General features: G+C 40.1%; 1 protein-coding gene across 1 annotated transcript in view; it reads left to right on the top strand.

Moving 5' to 3' along the window:
• PLXNC1 (plexin C1) overlaps positions 1–19,695 on the top strand; it is a gene marked incomplete at both ends in the record, with an annotated part of 70,058 nt that overhangs the window by 9,380 nt on the left and 40,983 nt on the right. Inside the window, 8 exons of the mRNA XM_084273162.1 lie at positions 2,426–2,548; positions 3,909–4,043; positions 6,028–6,128; positions 11,151–11,265; positions 12,268–12,412; positions 15,753–15,822; positions 17,197–17,272; positions 17,393–17,446. Coding sequence (XP_084129288.1) covers positions 2,426–2,548; positions 3,909–4,043; positions 6,028–6,128; positions 11,151–11,265; positions 12,268–12,412; positions 15,753–15,822; positions 17,197–17,272; positions 17,393–17,446 — 819 coding nt within the window. The remainder of the gene's footprint in view (positions 1–2,425; positions 2,549–3,908; positions 4,044–6,027; positions 6,129–11,150; positions 11,266–12,267; positions 12,413–15,752; positions 15,823–17,196; positions 17,273–17,392; positions 17,447–19,695) is intronic.

Genomic DNA, 19,695 nt, shown 5'->3' with positions numbered 1-19,695 from the left:
GCAAAGGAAGTTTAGACTGTAAATGTACTTAAGGATGGATTTAGCTGTAAAAGAGAAAAGCTTGGGAAGGCCCTACAGTGCTGTAACCCCATTAGTCACAGTAGAAGAGGTAAAAGGGCTTGTTAAAAAAATAAATGCACGTGAAAAAGGGGTGACAGAAGGTTGAAAGCAGCAGCTGCACCCTGGAGGGAGCGAGCAAGCTGGAGGAATAGGTTGCAAAAGAGAGAAGGAAATTTTTGTTGTGACTGGCCCCCATCTGAATTCCCCCTTTTCTTATCTGTATTAGCTCAATGTCGCGCTGACCCTCCCTCTAGCGAGCAGAGTGAGGGGAGGCGGCTTCCACACTTGTCAGTATCGGTTCTTCAGTCAGAGGAGGAGGATGCGCTGATATGACACTAGTTATTGCACTAGTGTGCGGGTCGAAATAAAATCTGGCAGCAAAGCTTTTCAGAGACTGGGTGAGTCTTCCCCTCTTATGTGGTCCTTATTCTACAGAATCGGAGAGTTTGTTTTTCTTGCACTACTACACAGTGCACTGCAGCTATAAATAAAGAAATAATCCTAATTCTGGTGGAAATCAAAGCCTGGAAGCTTCACCTCCTCACTCCTGAGACTGAATGAAGTGTGTGCACCAGTGCTGGAGCTTTGTTACCCTCTGATCTGATAAAAGAGTTGACTTTTTCCACCTCAGAATACTTGCAATCACTTTCCCCCCATCATATCTAAACGAGACCTCCATGGTACTGGACTCTTTTTGCTGAAGTGCTGTGTCAGTACATGACAGCTCCTGTGTTGCCTTCCTGCTGCAAGGAAAAAAAAAATATGTGAAAGTTAATCAAGTATTTTACTCCATGTGGCTCTTCTTGCAGGCTAATTAAAATAATTCTGATGGCTGAAAAAGATTTTAATTGACTTGGGATTGCAGTTCAGAAAAGAATTCTTTCTATGTAGAAAGGCTTTTAGGGGTTAAGCTAACATCCGATTTGCAAGAGTTGAATTCAGCTGTTAGGGATTTGATTTATAACTTTGAGAAATGCCTTCACCTTCCTGCAAAATGTCAGTTTTAATGGCCTGTTCTCACACTTTGACTTGTGCATTAAAGCAGAATGGGTTCTTGCACTCAGTGGGTTCCTGTAGGTTTAGGAATTCCGTCCTTGAGGCTGTGATGCTGGGCTTTGTAAGCTGACCTATGGGGCTTGTTCCCAAGAAGGTGGTCCTACCTGAGCTCTCCCCACAACCTCCCCATTCCTGCCACTCTTTTGTGCCAGCACTGCCATCCATGCAGCCACATGTTCATGTGGCTGGTAGGTAAGAAGGAAGGATTTACAGACCATCTTCTAAGCATGTTGTGTACTTGAACAAGCTCACTGGAAAGCCATATACTAGGAGAGGGGAAGTGGAGGCAGTAGGGTTGGACCTGTTTGGAGAGTGGGTGGGATTGCACCTTTGGCAGCATTTGCCATGGAGATGGACTTAAAGCAATTATAGGGCTGGAAAACGGAGGTGCTGCTTGCTAAAGAGATACCTGGGCTTGCTAGGCAGTTTGGGGCAGCGACCATCTCTCACCTGGTGAGTGACCTTATTTTCCTACATCAGGGTTTCCTCTCAGCAGTTCATCATCTACAGTTGAGGTTACTTGGTTTGGTTTTCTTTCCACAACATACAGGGATTTCCTGCGTGATGCTTTCTTTCATGAGCTGCTTACATGTGTTTGTCACCTAACTTCCTTTGGCTCATGTGGAGAATTGGAGGGAGCCTGCTGATTGTAAAATTCACATAGGTGCATTTATTTATGTTCTCCCTGATGGGAACCTTACGCTGCTTTATCATGTTTTTTTATTTATGTATGCAATAACACAAGCCTCAACTTCCTTTAGTGCAAAGCAGGAAATCAGAAAGAGGAGGATGAAGCTCAGCATCTTCTGACACAGACAAGAAAAGACTCTGTGTATTTGAAGTACCTCCTTTCTCCAGAATTATTCGTGTATCTTTAAAAGTGGCTGCTGACTGTTTCTGTAGCCTTCATGGTAGATCCAGTCAGGTGATGGCAATACCTGGCTACATTGGAAACAGCTAGCAAGCAGAATGAGCACAGAGCATTAGGTCCCAAAATAAGAGAAATTCTGTTGCAAAGGAACTTGCTGCAAGTCTGTATGAGGAGATCAGTGATTTAGCTGCAGCGGATGTAGCCTCTGTCACAGATATGACCAGTTGCCATGAAGAAGAAGGAAGTAGTTTCACAATTCATGTGCTGTTTCCAATGATACATTGTTCTGAAATTGTGTCAGAATTAAAATGTTGCCCAAAGTATTCTCTAAAGTTGAGAATGTGGTGAACCTTTTGAGAGATTCTTCTTTACTTTTCTTGATGTTTTGCACTATAGGTGAATGATTTTGTAATAATTTCTCTTATGTCTGGTTTTCAGGTGGTAGAATCAATCAGAAAATTACCTACCTTGATACACTCTGGATTAGTGGCTGTTTATGGCACAGTTGTTTTGAATCGAATAGTTCTCTTTTTGGGAACAGATGATGGACAGTTACTGAAGGTAAGCAGCTCTTCCCTTCTCCATCACCTGCTTCTCTGTTCAAGTGGGTAAATGTTCCCTTGTTTACGCACTATATTATAAACAGTTACAATCCCCTGAATCTCTGTTTGGCTTCTGCTTGTGAAGTGACTGCTACATTGCTACTTGGAGAGCAAGATAACTTTCAAAAGCAATTATGTACTCTGCTTAAAATTTATGGAAACACTTCATTAAACTGCTAATGCCCATGGCATCAATTTATGGACTGTGGAGTTCTTGATTACTCTGTCTTTTTTTTTCTTCCTGTCTTTGATTCTTTAGAAATATTAAGTGTTGTTAGATTTTGGGAAAGTGGAAAGGGAGCACATTTACTTGGTTTTTAGCCTGTCTGGTATAAATGGCTGTCCATTAGAGAGAGAAAATTCAGGATTCATATTGCCTTAGCTTCTGAACAGTTGACCTATGTTAGCTTAAATCAGTCACCTGGAAGTGAAAGGCATCATAGCTCATTATCAAACTTTTCAACCATACAGTCAAATGTCTTCTATGTTTTAATTTTCTTCCAGGTTTTGCAAGGTTATTAATCTCCTGTCTACATTGCAAAGGATGACTCTCATATTTTTGTATTTATTAAGCAAGCAGTTGGAGAGGAATATAGTAGAGAGCTTGAAAAGCTTTTGCCCATTTGATTTCATTTTGCTTTTGATAATGAAAAATGCAATTGAAGTCTTACATTCATCTCTATGCTAAGGAGACATGGATGTCCCTTGTTTAGTCATGTTTATGGAAAACCTTGTATCAGTGTTGGTGTGCTTATTAACTTGCAAAGTAAAGATTCTGTGGTCTCTGGTTCTCTTGATTTCTGTGGGAAGAGGGGTGGAAAACTTTAGAGCTGGGCAAGGTAAGAAAAAGAAGTGCCACCTCAGATGGATACTCATAGAAGCCACGTGTCCTGAAGACAGTTGTCAGCAATTTGTGTGGGTTCACTTTTACATTATGGGTGCCTGGATGCTCATTTGTTTTCTGAAGGCTGATATACTCCATTCATAGGAGTGCTTAATACCTGGTGACTTTGGGCTATAGGCATCTCCTCTACATTCAGCTTCTGTGTCAGTCGGGAACATACTTTGTGGGAGGGGTGTTTCATACACTAAACCAGTAGCAGATTCAATGCAAAATGTGTCTGGCATGACTTTTGTGGGAATTCTGCTATGGTGGTCTTTTCTCCCATCTTTCTGCAGAGTGACAGCCAGTGGAGTAGGTGAATTGCATCAGGGCACATCATCTCAGAAGCTCTGATGGAGCTGAAATCAGGCTTTTGTTTAAAATGCTGACTGATCAATACAAGCACATGTGAATAATGTAATTTCCCGTGTTTTAGGCTATTCTTAATGAGGATATGGAATCTAATTGCCCAGAGGTTTTATATGAAATTAAGGAAGAAACATCTATTTTCCCCAAACTTCGACTTGATCCAGAAGATAACAACTACATCTATCTGTCCTCTGCCAATAAGGTAAGCACAATGTTAAATAAAATAATAAATTGAAGTAAGCTACTGCTTTAAGGATTTCTGCCACTTTGTAAGTGAAGCATCCATTTGGGTCAGTTAGACCTTAAACATCCAATCTGTAGTTACCATCTACTATCTGGTTATGTTATCTAGAGTTGGATGTTGCTTCTGCAGAGCTCAGAAGAGGCTCCACTGTCACAGTACTGCCCATTGTTGTTGCTATACCCTTAAACCCAACCTTATTTTATGTCATTCTGTGGAGAGAGTATTTCTCTTTTTCTTTCTGGAGGTATGATGCAGAATCAGGCTTGGAGGCAGCAAACAAAACTTGCAGACTCTTTGGTGACTTGAGTTCCTCTGAATTAGCAATTGAGGTGTCGGTTGGCCAGGGTTTGCTAGTCAGTTATGGACTTTCTGATGTGGAGAAATCTCTTCATTTCAGAAATGAGTTTGAAGTTTTAATTCTGCTGAGATCAGTAATGTCATTTCATCATCTTCAGTTAGTTATAGACTTTAAATAACATCCCAGCAAAACAAAAGCACAATCAGAAGCGATTAATATGTATGCATAGTGAGGCCAAGGAGTTCAGCTGGGAGCTACTACATGTTCATTACTAGGAGCTACTACATGTGAGCAAACACGTCAGAGCTGCATCTCAAGCAGTTAGCGGCTCCCAGGAGCCGGTGCAGTTGTTGCAGCACGTCCTGCAGCAGGGCTACTCAACTCAGCAGATTCCTTTGTCTCACCAGCAGCAGGGAAGATGGCAGTGAAAGCATAAGAGCTAGCTGTCCATCTTAGCTGGGCAGGGTTTCACCTTCATTTACAATAAAATCACTTTTCCAGCAGCGAATGTAGAGCATTTTAGCCTGCCATCTGAGTGAATGGGTAAGTTAGTAGAACTCCTGGCTGATAGAGATCACCTGTCATAAAAGCAGAAGGAATCAAAATTTCAGTCAGAAGTATGTATAGGTGTTCAAAGTAAGGACTTAGATTGTCTTTAGCTTTGGTAAAAGAGCAAATTGTTATAGAGGAACAACAGCTTTAAGGAATAAATGCCACTCTCTGATCATCTCTTGGAACTTAAAGAAGGCTTCTGCACTGTCTTTTTTAACTTGCTCCTTGTCTGTGATGTTGGCTGTTTTCTCAAGTGGTTACTGCACACACCGGTTAAACTGAATTTTACAGGATATGGCAGGAAAATACAGTAACTAGTTTCTGCAGAAAACCAGGTGTCTTTGTTTCTGTTCACAAATATAGCAACTTTTAATTCTTGGAAATTTGCAAAAAAAATTTGAATTAGGAATATTTTTCTTGTTAATATTATTACTTAATATTGTTATTGATAAGATTATTTGTATTTGTATCCAGTGTTTGTAATCAGCTTTCTCTTTTTCTTTTTCCTTTCCTTTTCTGAAAATGGCTGGCTAGGATATTCGAGCTGAATGTACAAGTATAGCTACATACAGTATAGCCACAATTATCTACATTTACTTACTGAAATGGCATTTTCATGCATGCTAAGTAGTTGCATGCGTTTGTTCTAGTGCACACATGCAGTTACCTGACATGGTGATGCGAACACAGATGCATTTTGTTTTGAGCATGCATTTTTTTGGATGCACCTTCATCAATCATTGAAAAATCTCAGTTAAGATGAGAGGAAAATGATGTTCTGTTAAGCAGAATATTATTTGCAAAATTTATCTCCTTTCTAATTATCTCCTTTCTAACATTCACTATGCTAATAAGTCTTTCCTGCATTACTCTGTCCATGCTGGCCTTGTCATTGTCAGAGGAGTTTTCATCATCTGATGGCAAAATACAGCTGCATATTTCTATCCAAAGGTCTTCTGGCAGAGTACATCCATAAGGAAACTTTCCCGAAGGGATTGTGCTGGGTTGCTGTCAGATTTTTACGGTAACCCTCAATTTCCCTGTTTATGAAGGCTATTTAATTCAGGGTGTTGCTGTATTCTTTGGTTTTAGGTGAGAAGAATACCCGTTGCAAATTGTGGTAAATATGTTTCCGAGCAAAAATGCTTATCTGCAAAGGATCCGTACTGTGGGTGGTGCCTTTTGAATCAAAGGTATTTTTTTTTTGTATTTTAGACTTTATATGAAAGCAATGCATTATTAGTCAGTGTACATTTTGACTGGGTTGGGGCTATCCAATATCAAGATTATATCTACTGAATTTTTATGGAATCAGTCATAGCCGTAAATGCAAGACCCTTTATTGTCAGGTGAAAGGGAGTTCAGCAACTTTAAAAGGCCATGTTAACCTTTAGATTTTTGAGATCTACCTATAAAATATATGTTGGGCTAAAAAGAAGAAATTGCTTTGGTTTTAAAACAGAAGTTTTCGCTCTCCAAATTGATTGAGAGAAAAAATGTTGAACTAGTGCTTGAAGCATCTTAATAGCTAGGGGCATCTTGCATGTGAGAAGAGGGAAAGGGTGTTCAGTTGTCTTCAGTATTCATAGTTCCTTGCCTTGAAACCACTGCCTTTGGTTTAGGCCAGAGGAGAATTCTCTTCTGAATGCTTAATCCTCACATTTGATTCATTAGTTTTGCTGCTTTCTTTGAAGTAGGTTTGAAAGCTGCTGTACATCTTTGGCCTAGACCTTAGAAATTCCTGGGTCATCAAGCCTAGTCTTGGCAATTGCAAGAAACCACGTCATGTAAACCTACTCACAAACTAATCAAGGACCATCCTAAATTTAGATAGGCTTTTTGTCCTCTCTGCCCTGCTTGTGTAGCTATTTGAGAGTGTCATTGTTCCGCTGGTTAAAATCTGTCTACTCACTTTCATCATGTGTGTGCTCACATCCTCATTTGTTCTCGTGCTCACATTACCTTGCTTAAATAAGTTTTCCCCTTTCCTTACCCTTACCTCCCCAGTGTTACTGTGAACTCAGTCTCTGTTTGCACTGTCATTTTGCTGTGCTAAAACAGCTAACATCACCAAGATCCTTTTGCATAAGACTTCCTTAACTTCTGTCCAGTAGGTCTTCTGCAAAGCTTATGCATCCTTTTAAAATAGGGATGGCCAGGACTGTTGCAGTGTTCCAGAATAGATTTCAGCTGTGCCTTGCTCAGTGGTGTTTCATCAGTCCATCCGGGAAGAACCTTGCTTAGTGTGTTCTGGGATCACAAACATCTGACTGCCTCACATTTATGGACCACAATCATCCATGGTCAAATAATGCCCCCAGGCCTTTCTCTTTCTTTGTTTTCTTTCTAACTGATGAGTTTCCAGTCTATAGCACATATGGGTTGTGAGATTTTTATTGCTCTGAGTACATATTCTTGTACTTTATGCTTTGAAATGTCATCCCATTTCAAGGTTATCCAAGTTTTCCTGTGTGATACTCTCATCCTCCTCTGCATGGTAATGTTCCCAAATTGTATCATCATCGTTGACAAATTCTGCTAGTAGCCTTCATTTAGAAGGTTAATACTACCCTTTTTTGTTTCAAGCATTTTTTCAAATGTGATTTTCCTCTAGACCTCCTAATTTGTGTTTGCAAAGGTAGCTGTTAGAAGAGAGTAGGTGTTTATTCTGTAATGTGTTTTCCTCAAACTTGCTTTTGCTGTCTTGTTAGAGACTGTGTATGTTACGGTGCTAAGCTTTTTAGGCTTTTAGTTACCTTATAAAGAGCTTGTGAATAACAGTTATTAGTCAGTAAATCCCCTGTTCGTAAGGGGAATCACCAAAAGTTTCTATTTGATTGAAACAGAAATAATTTAGTCCTTTGGAGAAAAAATGAATTACTGTAATATGAATCCCATTCAACACCCACATATTTTTTCACTGTTAAGCACTGGTTTTTGTGAAGGGAGAACTCTTGAGTGAAGCTTTAGAGGAAAACATGTTTTTAGCCAGTATTTTAATCTAAGTCCATACCTGTCCACCAAAGCAATATATTCCATAATAATTTTGAGATGGATGATATGTTTTATTCTCTGTCTTGGAAATACATTTTATGAAGTTATTAAACATGCACTCCATTTTTTAAAAATAAAACTTAGCCAGCAGTGCTTCTTTTCAAAGACAGTGTGACCTCAAATCTAATATTTTGATGAAAAAAAATCTGCCCATCTTACTGCAATTGAGAACAAAACGAAACAGAATTTTCTACTGTTCCTATTTCTGCTCTTTCTTCCATTGGGACAAATACATAAATTCTCCTTCTCACGTACAATCATTCAAAACAGTTAGTCATAGCGTTGCCTGATTTCTCTTAATGTTCATAGCTTTTCTATAGATGAATCAGATTTACCTGAAGTATGTTGAAATTATTCCAATACAAGGCAGCGATGTCTTACATGTATTTTCCATATGGAAATAACGTGATATGTCTTAGTTATCTGACAGGACCAGACTTACTTTTGAATTTGGTCAGTGCTTGTGACATCTGTGGACTTCATTTAGGGGCTGGTACCGTGGAAAAGGAAGCCAAAACTTTCTCTGAAACCTGGTTTTCATTCCAGGAGCAAATCAGTATGCTTCAGCAAGGCAGAGAAGGCAAGCTCAGTAGGATCTGTAGTTAATACAAGATTAGTGAAGCAGACACTTAAGTAAATATGAATCAGCCGGTATGCGTAGGTATCATGTTATCATAATGAAATAAGGACTTGATTCCAATTGTGAAGAGGACACTTTAGTAGTATAAAGAACTAGCTTGCTGTGAAAGATTAAAAAAATAATCTTGGCTCTGCTTTTCTTTGTACACATTATGCACATCTGAAATCTGATCCCAGGGTTTCATACTGTATACCTTCACACTTTTATAGGGTCAGGTCCAATCCGGATTTATAAAAAAGCCACACTCCAGAAACTTTCAGCTACTTTAACAGCATTGACATTTTTGCTTTCTTTGTAGATGTCTGAGTCTGTATGTTAATTTTCAGAACTCTGTGGATCACAAATAATATTTATCTGTTACATTCATTCTACTGCATTTGCAAACAGTATCAATTGTCTAAAACTATATATATATATACATATATGTAACAAAGCAGTCTTATCTTTAGGTGAGTGGAATTCGTGTTACTATTGACCTGTGTAGGGGACTTGTGAGAATTTTTGCTGAGGGGCATCCGATGCTCTGCTTCCCACTTTGCAACTGCTTCCTACAAAATGGTTGTTCTCCATAGCACATTGTTTGAGTGTTAAAGGCCAGCTTTTAGAGCAACAATAGATGCATTTTTCTAGGCACGAAGACAAGCACAGCACTGGGTTCTGTGTGACATTGTGGCACCACTTTTTTATTACCATTAACTCAAGATTCTTCATTGTAGATGAGGGAGTCTCAGCTTTATAAGCAGTTATCTTTTTTAGTGTTTTAATATTAGTGTCACTGAAATGGATACACTTCCTTAGTGCCAGTTATCACAAGTGTGTTGCCTTGCATCTTCAACATTATGATCCTCAGCCTGTTGGAAACTATAGGCTGTCTCTCTCCCATGCATGACTGCCAGTGGGAGTTGTCTACCTGTACATTTCCGAGCATCTGGTTAAGCACATCTGTTGATGACACATCCCATCCTCTGTGGTTCAAACACTATGGTGCTAATGGACCTTTGTGATCTCAGTAAGGTGAAGAGAGGTATAAATAAGCCTGAAATTTGCCCTAGTTAAGACAATTTGAAATATGTCAGGCATAGGCCCAGTTTCTTACACGTATCGTAGAGCTACAGTCTGAATGTATTCAGATGCAAAGCCCCACCAGGTTCCTGTGCAACACACACTCAGTTTCCTGAGTTGGACCACAAAGTAAGTGACCAGTTGCCAATGTCTTGATCTACAGGGAAGATGGCTTTATGGTTTTTATGGTTTGTGGGGTTATTTTTGGCATGTTGGAAAGTGGGGGATATTTTTCTTGGACCTCATTGTTGTGTTATTCCTTCTGGAGAGAAAACACATCATGAAATACATTTATACAGTGAGTTAATACAAAAGGCCTGTGCTTTATGAGTATGTACTCATTTCTAGTTTTCAGTGAAGGAATAGTTCGTTAAGGCACGTGTCACTGATCACTTGATTGAAACTACATGTTATTCTCAGCTTGGTAGACAAGCAGGACTATTTATGCAATGTTAAAAGTTATATTTATTTAGAAAAACTCAGTTTTAATATTGAAGTAAGATACATGCAGTTAACATTTGTCTTTAACTGCTAGCTGTACAAAGTTAATTAACCTATGGATTGCTCGTTAACTGTTGACTGCAGACAGTATGTTAAGGATTCACCTTTCAAACTCAGTGATTGTCCATCTAATTTGTATGCCTACGTTCTCTTTTTCTATCCCAGGCTTTTAATACGTGTACTTGTATATCCCAGTGTTTCCTCATTCTTCCTTAATTCTCTGTTGTAGTTTCTGTTCCCTACACTTAGGCATCTCTAACATTTTTATGTACTTTGCACCATTCTGCTTCTGAAATGGACTTTATTGTTTAAGACAGAGAAAGCTATTTTGAACTACCTTTTAAAACCTGGTGTTTTTGACCAAGTGCACTGACATAAAAGGGAAAAAGGACTATTGACCACAGAGGTGACTAGGAAGGAGGATGCATCTCATCAGCTGTACGCATTCATAGCATAGCTCTATGTCTGAGCTTCATCCCCATCTCCTCTTCTACCCTTTGGAGAGAAGGAGCAGCTTCTGTAATGCGATTCATTTCATTTTTGTATGAAAGTTTAAAATAGATTAGGTGAATTGCACCCTAAAAGAGCTTATTTCTCCCCACTGAGCGTAGAGGGAACTGAGGGGGTGTCAGATCTAGAGCTGTACAATGGAGCAAGGAAAAAGTCAGGAGAGATGAATTCCATCCTGGGCTACCAGTTTCATTGTTAGTGGCCATTGCTTGAGCCCCATTGACTTAATCAGGACCCTAGAGCATTTATCAATGCATTGTAATTTATTTTGATAAGCAGAAGATTTTACTGGTTGTTTTCCTGAAGCTTTTTGCAGTTGTAACCATATTCCTGTAAAAAAATCAATAGCGTTCCTGTAAAAAATCAATAACATGAAATAAGTTCAAGCACAGTGTCTGAAGTCGAAGCCATCATAAGGAGGCTAGTGTAATTTTATGTATGCTTTTAGGTGCACATTACGAGGAAAGTGTACCAGTTCGAACAGCACAAAGGGTTGGTACAGCATTCCACCCGTACTTGATACAGACCTGAAAGTCCAGCTAGATTTCCCTGCCAGAAATCAGGTATGTACACCCAGTTTTATGCATGTTTGTTTATTGTGACTTAAAATGTGTCATTTTGCTGCTTATTGCAGCTTCCCCTCTTTTGTCACTGTGTTCCATTAGCCCCTCTTACCTCAACAACTGTGAGTGTATTAGAGATCCCAGTAAGTTGGATGTGTCAATCAGATAGATACTCTCTTTCTCTCCTATAAAATGTATCCTGAAGCTATACTTCAGGATGTTGAGTCACAAATTCACTGTGCTGACAAAGGCAACGTTTCCGTTATATCGCTTTATCAGCTACTTTTCATATTTCCAGTGACTATATATCAAGTGCATTATGTAAGTTCTGAGCTTTGTAACAAGTTACAGAACACTCACTGAGGCATATATGCTAACGGGAATGAGTCTTTAAGTGTTTGATACCAGTATTTACTCAGTATCTGTTCACAGCGCACATAGCCTGGAGTATTTGATTATCAAGTATTGTGACTGGCCACTTAATCTGCATGCTATTGTTTCTGGTTTCCTGATTGAATGCACTAATGTGATCATATTTGTAAAGCGCTCTCAGCCAGAAACAAAAGATAATTCATTACAAGACAAATTCTGTTTCATAATTAAGTGCACTTTGGTTATGGATGCAAATGTCGTCTCTCCGTGAGGGTTTGTTGCACATTCTCTCTCAAATGTTTTTTAAGGGAACCTAGCAGCATATAACGCTCCTGTAGCAAAATTCTTGGTTTACAGTCCAAAATTACTCCAGATTGCTCCCCTCACATGCCTTAGAGATCTGTTTAATTTCTGGAAGTAAGCAATGCTTTTCCTTTCAGGACTCCTTGTATTGCAGCTTCAGCTAGGAGAGGCCCTGTCCTTTGTGAGGTTACAGAGTGAATTGTCTGCTTCCACCACAAACATTTTCATTTCGTACATTTCAATAGCTCCTAGTTCTCTGTAAAGATGAGGTGATGACTTTAACATGTATTATAAGAAATCTGTTGTATTTTTTTTATTGTTTTATAGGTTGCTGTGAATGTAGGTGTAAACAAAGCCCTTACTTCCTGTATGATAAAAATTGTAGAACCTGTTGAAATACTTTATGAAAATGTCGTGCTGAAAAGTTCAACCTGCATCTGCAGTCTAACCACTCCAAAGATACCTAATAATGGTATGTTTTACTATTACATGTATTTAATGCTTATTCACTGTCCTTTTCATACCAAGATGAACTGAACACAGAGTCCAAAAGAGTATGAGACTAGGCAATGCTTTTTATTAAATGTCGTTAAAAAAATTAAATAAATCCCTGTTTTCTCAAGGGATTTCAGTATACTCATGCTGTTCTGGATAATTAAGATTTGTTAATAGGGAATCGTTTCTAGAAGTAACAAAACGTGCTAACCTATGGCTGGAAGCAGCTGCATCTATAGTTCAACCTATAGCGGTGCAGTCTTTCACCATTAAGACTGTATTTACATGGTGGTGTTAACTGCTGTCTGAGGAAACTGGAGATAGCTGCAATGACAGCCAAGCTGGCTGGAGCTATGGGAGCAGTGTTGGTCCAGTGCTCTGCCTTGACAAATTAACTTGTCTTAATGCTTCTCTTATCTGCAGATAGAATTTGTTTTTGCAAGAAACTGTACTAGCATAAATAAGAGGAGAATGGGACTGTGAATGACTGTACAATAAATAATCTTTCACAATTACCTGTTTTAACCTAACTTAGATACTTGTGAGAAAGTGATTGTCCCGTGTAGAGGATTAGCAGAAAAATGCATGGTTCAGGGCCAGTTTGGCTGGTACCTCTTTTTGACTTGATTTAATTCAGCCTTCTGAATTACTCGTTGAATCATTTTGCGCTGATTCCCCAGCAGGTCTCAGAACTGGAGACCTGAGCCATTTGTACTGATAAATGCGTGATGTGTATGGTCTGTTTTGTGCATCTTATGGGCAACTGCAAGTTTTAGGATGAGGTTGTAAATTACTGAATGTCTAGACTTTTGAAATGTTCCTGAGGCTTTGGTCTCAACACTCAGATGATAATCTTTCACAGTAGAGCCTTATTTGACTAATAGGAGAAAATGCCCTCCTAGCATTGCTTCAAGGGTCTGTATAGAAGCACAAAGCTCTTTGTAATACAGGTTGTCCTTGTACCTTTTTTAAGTTGCTTATGTTAGAATACAAAAGAGAGTTTTAATCTAAACTGAGGGACAAAGATAGCATGCTCAAGGATACCATGTACTCTTAAATGACTTGAAGAGGAAACAGCAAATTCAGATAAATGCCTGCCTTTATGATTTCCTAGATAATGTAGTCCAAAAGACATGTAATATTCTGCATGAGTTTGATTCTTCTACAGTACCTTTGTGTAGAAAAAGGCATTAAATGTTAACAAGAACTTACAATGACCTGTTGCTCTGAAGAGCTCAAACTGTGAAGAGCTCTCTCTTTCTAGGGGACCCTTGCCCCTCAAGGAGGTTTGTTGGATTATTGGGATCTCAAAAGCTCATCCTATGGCCTTTGTATGGGAAAAGGTTCTCTGACATCATAGAAGTGTTGTGTGTTGAGTTTCTGTCCAGTATTGATTTGGGAATTGAGAAGAACAGACTGTGTCTAGCAAGTGGCAGCTAGGACTATATCCATTAGTATTCTAGTCTATTGAGCTGTCTTTAGTAAACACTATTAGTGGATTTTTAAGAGGGACAAATGTATTAGAGAAGAATGCCCTTTACTGACCCAGTCCCAAAAGTCACATTTTCTTACAATTATGGAGTACATTATTTTGGTTTATTAGCAAGTTTTCAGAGTGTAGTGTTACAGAAGCTAGCTCACCTTACCTGTGTTCTATGCCAAAGATGAGCCTTTTGACAGTGTTAACCAGAAAGCTTTGAGCTTAGCTTCTGTCTGCCAGTACTACTGCCTGTCACATCCTCCTAGGAGCTAAGGTATGTTAGTGGATAGTGGAAGTTACGTTGACTGTTGATGGTACCTCATATAAAGTGACCTCAGCCTCATAAGAACAAGCACTTGCAAAACTCCTTTAGGTATAGTCTTGGGGAAAAAAAAAAGACAAAAAACTATTTCAAAATACCTGCTACTCGGTACGTTCTGGTGCATTTCGAAAGGTTGGCCCAGGCCATACAGAAAATAATAGGATCCATTAATTTCCATGCAGACAAAATCAGGAAACCATTTGACAGTGTTGTTTTAAAGTATCTATACAAAGTTAAAGGAGAAGACGAGCTCTGCCAGAGCAGATAAATTCCTTACTTTTACTTAAAGTCATGGCTTGAGGACCCTTCTCATATAACAACCTAGGCAAGTGATGTAGGCATTTTTGTGCCCACTATGTCAGATTTCTGCAGATATGTAGATTTCTGGAGATGCAAATAGGTTCTCAGTGAATATTTCAGAATGTCTATGTGTGCTAAGCCACATCTTCAACCATCAAAATACCTTTAAAAATCAGACTCTTTGCTCTCTGTGTAGTACGGTATTTAAGCGCATTACCAGTCTCAGAGGCTGTTTCTAACAAGCAGTGTAGGTGACCTTTGCAGTGAGCACCCAAGCTCCATGCTGATGTATGGAGCAGGAGATACTTCTGATTTAACAATGTAGATGTAGCCAAAGCTGGTTTTCATCTGAACAAGCCAGCCTGTGACAAAGACAAAGCTCCCTCTTACCTTTGTGAGGCAGGTAGACTTTAAATCTGTGTAACTTTCCTGGATTAAAAAGCTATCTACTTCTTTAGCATTGAGAAGGCAGAGAAGTCTGCACACATGGGTTTCATTTGATCTCAGACAGTCATTCATTTCGCAGACGTACACATCTGCAGGCACACAGATGAAAGGGACCATAGCTTAAGTGGTATATATCTAACTCTGCTTTTCGATGTGGTATTCTGCTCATGGGAGAAGATACTCTTTCATTCCACAGCTGCCAGTGAATTGTCGGTACAGTAATTGCTAGCTGAAATAATGGCAAATTGACTCATGCAATCATAAAAGATTTAAATAGGATGAAAATTGCTACTGCATAGATTACAAAAGAAGACTCTGAAACCAAGTCTGAGACAGAAAGAGAGAGAAGTATGATATGTTGGGGTCTCTTGCATTAGAACAGTCTCTTGTGTTAGAAGGCTTCAATTCGGGGTCTGGCTGTGCCATGGTATACCACCATGTGTCTTTGGGAGGTGATTTTATATCCCTGATCTACAGTAGAATTTCCTTGTATCCTGACAATAACATTGCATTTGTACATCATGCAGTGGTGGCATCAATCTTAATTAGTGAGAGTGTGTAAAGTCTTGGAATAACTCAGCTGAAGGGTGTGATGGAAAGACAAAATTTAGTTATTTTTATCAGACAGAAGTGTGAGTTGAATGTGTGTATGAGAAGGTGCATGCCATTTAAAGAACAGCTGAAGGCACATGAGCTTTCAACCCATTTTTCCCCCCCCAGCTATTTCTTGTAATATCCAGCATATGTCTAACAGTCACATTTTTCCAGATTGTCTAGTTCTCAGAGCATCGCTGTCCTCAAGATCTTGGAATATCACACAAACATTGCAGTTGAAAAAGTAAGAGCGTGTTTCCTACTGAAATCTATTGAGGGGTTCGTGTGTGTGTACAGGGAGGGAGGGCTGAAGGATGATCTTTTTTCTTTCTTCTTTTTTTTTTTTTTTAATTTATTAAGGAAATACATTTCACTAGAGATAGTAAAATCCCTTTTCTTGGCCCGTGTCCTTCTTATCCTCTTCTTTAATTGTCCTTAGAAAGCTACTTTTTCTGATAACTCTTATTTAAAGGGGCCCTGGCAGCTAGCCGTAGGAGAGTCATTACAGTGACTGAATTTATGATGGGTGCCTGAAGAGATAATAAAGGATGTCAGGGTGACATTAAAATCCTTTTTGTCCTTGTGAAAAAGGTGGGCCCCCAGTAGTCAGGATAAGACTTCGATCAGAGGAGTCAAGAGATTCTGTAAAAGTCGGTGTATAGACCTGGTTTTCAATTGAGCCAGATACAATTTAAATGTGGTCCACGGGTAACGTGCATACAGTTAAATCAGAGAGTAATATCTAATTTGCTAATAGGAATAGTGAATACCTGTTGTTCCTTATGCATTATTTTTCAGAGCCACACTCTTTGTTGAGAGCTTGCACTAGAAAGCATTTGTGCCCAGCACATGGCCTAACCCTTTATGATATGTGGTAGTTACAACATATGTTATCTAGATCTTTATAAGTTTTAGGTAATTATACAGTGTTCCTGTTCAGAATGCTCCTCCCCTATACAAAGAGGCTAATCAATAGGTACCTGCGGTGAAATTGAACTCCTGCTTTTTTGGAAAGTGGCATATCACTTCCCTGTCCCTAGAGAAACGCAGGGAAGGAGCTGCCTTTCTCTAAATCAGAGCATTTCTCAGCATGCATGGAGAAGGCCTGTACTGATCTTGGCTCTCCTCCATGCTGATAGATGCATTGCAAAGCAAGACAGGGACAAACTAGTCTCCCAACAGTCATATTTTTTGGTAGGGGAAGGCAGTAGCAAACTAGTAATACTTGCTAACACTAGAACAGAAGTTCAGGCAAGCTGTGAAAGATTCAGTGATGGGTTTCAGCCTATTTCTGGTTAAAAAGTACTATCTGACCACTGAAGAAAACCAGGGCAGAATGAAACCCAAAGTGTTTTGTGTGCTTCACACTTTTTGGAATTTTATGAGACTGAGTATCTCAGCACAGATTGTATTTCATACTAAATTTGTCCTCAGAATAAGCACAACAGAACAATAGGCTTGGAGGGTAAACACAGGTTATGTGTTTTACACATCTCATTATGTTTCCCAGGTTATTCTTTTGGGTTTGTGCTTTATCCTGTCACTTGAAATTTCACATTCATGGATGAATGTAGATTGAGTCCCTGTGTCTCACAAAAACTGTTTTCTGTGTTACCAGCTGCTCAAGGTGTATATACGAGGGTGATTGTCACAGCTGTAATTGGACGCATGTCTCTCCTGCCACCACCTGCCAGGTGAAGTTTGTTGGGGAGGGCTGGAATCCCCCATGATGCCTTCTTGTATTTCTTACATCTGAACAGCAGTCTGTCTCTTCCTTATCCTGACATGGAGAAATGCTGATTTTTATTTTTCAGGATAGTTGTAATGCAGCTGCTTCCACGGAGATCACCACTGCGCAGAAAACAGAGGTTAGTTAGCATTCTAAGATCAGCATTATTGGGCTTCTGTGGGCTGGGGGAGAAATAGATATAAACCAAGAGAATTCTGCAGAAAGAACAGAGATATGGATGGGGAGGCAGTTGGTCATATAGAAAGGCAACCCAGAACTTGGACTGATGCTGTTTTTTCATAGTGCTTTGTGGGTGCTAAAAGGTACCAACAAAGGTTGGTGTTTCAGATCCAGGCATGAGCCAGTGAACACAGAAATATTTGCATGCCTATCTCTAGATGCAGGTTTTACAATATTGCTTTAAATGCCAAAGCCCCTGTGTGCTGTCTTTAGGCAGTCCACAGGAGCCAGCGTGCTGAGAACTGGGTTGTGTAAGCTGACCACTAACAGAAAAACCTAAAGGAGAACATCTCTGGCTTAATCTCTTACCTAGACATCAGTTTGTGTTTGAGTTATGCTCTCACAGACAACTCTGTGCAGCTAGGGTTCAGAGTCTCAAGCCTCTTCCTCATTTTATGCAGCGAGATCATAGCTTCTCCTGAACCATGGCTGCTAGGGGAGCAGAAGAAGGGGGAGGATTACCCATAACAGAGAAGAGGCTAGAGGATGTTTCCTGGAACTGAAATCCCTGAGCATTAGTAAATCCTTGGTTCATACTTCCAGAAAAAAATTTCCTTGTTTCCAGGCTACAGGCAAACCTGGAGATGGAGCTACTCTCCATCCATCCTGCTCAAGCTGCATCACTGCAAAGGAATGAATGTCACTGGTGCCAGAGAACCTTCTGAATCTGGTTGTTTGGTTCTCTATTGAAATCATCTAGGCTGAATTGTGAGCGCACAGCCTGTACGATTTGCCTCGTAGGCCTGCCCTTTAACCACAAGGTTATCCCTTCATTCTTCATGGTGCCAGAATGGTTTTATTTTTTCGTAAAACTGAGCGATCCTGTCATCAGTGGTTGCTTATGATATGTAGGTGTTAGGAAAGAAATGACTAGTGAAGAGAAATTTGACTGATGATTAAGTACATAAAGATTTTCTGCCTACACCTTTTGGTTTCTGCTCTTCTGTGAGTGGTAGCAGGGTTGGTAATAAATAGCGACTGTGTTCTTACCTCTAAATGTTTCAGTACAACTACCCAAACTTTCACCTGTGAAGACAGGAATTACCTCTTAAATTCAGCTGAGGTTTCTTAAACAAAATCACAAAATCCATTTTGCTTTTCAGAGAGACGAGTGGGATTGTAATACTTGTGCTTCTGAGCATTAATATGCTGGATTTGGTCTGCATATAAAGCATTATGGCTGGTGAAAGAACAGAGGAAATTCTTCTTTGCTCTGCTTCCAAGTGCATTAATTTGACATTGGTAAATAGTTGGAATTGCCTGGGAGATGGCTTTCTTCCACATGCCTTATCTTGGAAAGACAGTGATGGACAAGGCAGTGAAAGCACTAGAGGCAGTCCAAAGGCAGATGTTTATTTAGAAGTGATTGATCCATTCAGAAGGCTTGAAATTGCATTTGAAATCCTGCTTTCTAACTGCTTGTGCTTTAAGGAGAACTTATTGGAGGGCTGAGAAAGAGGATTTGTGTTTTCCCACAACCCCTGCCAAGCATTTAGATTAATACACTTTTTTTTTTCGGTGGCAGCCCCAGCCATCCTCCTGACTCCAGCTGCTGGTTTCCATGCATGCACCTTCCCCCTCCCAGTGCCTGAGCAGCAGTTGGAGTGGTTATGCCAGTACACTTGGCTGGGGAACTGATTCGGCTGGAAATAACCGTTTTCTTTCGGCAGGTTTTTTTTTTCATCTGGGCCAGTTCCCCCATCCAGTTCTTTGCCTGGCCTCGGGGCCCCGTGCTAGCAGTACAGGAGGGGCTGTGCCCAAGCAGGGCCGAGCTCCTCCCAGGGTGGCAGACGCTGTTTTAAGCTGGGCCGATGCCAGATATCTCTGGCTGTGACCTGCAGCCATGCTAACCACACCTCTGAGGATGTGGCCGCTACTGTTTACACAGCCCCAGGGAAGTGTTAGGCTGTCCAGGGGACAGGGCAGGGGGGTCTGCAGCTCAGAAATGCGGAGCTCTATTGAAGCTGACAGGGCTGTGCTGATTTACATTACCTGAGGAGCTGGCCCACGCTTGCTGCATGTGTCCCTGCGTGTTTACACTGCTTTCATCGCATGCCTCACAAATCCTTCTGCCTCTCCACTGTCTCCCTTCCCTTTTGCTGCCGGGTGTTTCTCCCCCTGCCAGGCCGCAACTGGAAGGTCAGCAGC

This window comes from Gallinula chloropus (genome assembly GCF_964237585.1).
Source record: "Gallinula chloropus genome assembly, chromosome: 1".
Lineage (NCBI taxonomy): Eukaryota > Metazoa > Chordata > Aves > Gruiformes > Rallidae > Gallinula > Gallinula chloropus.
This window is presented reverse-complemented; position numbering and strand designations above follow the sequence as displayed.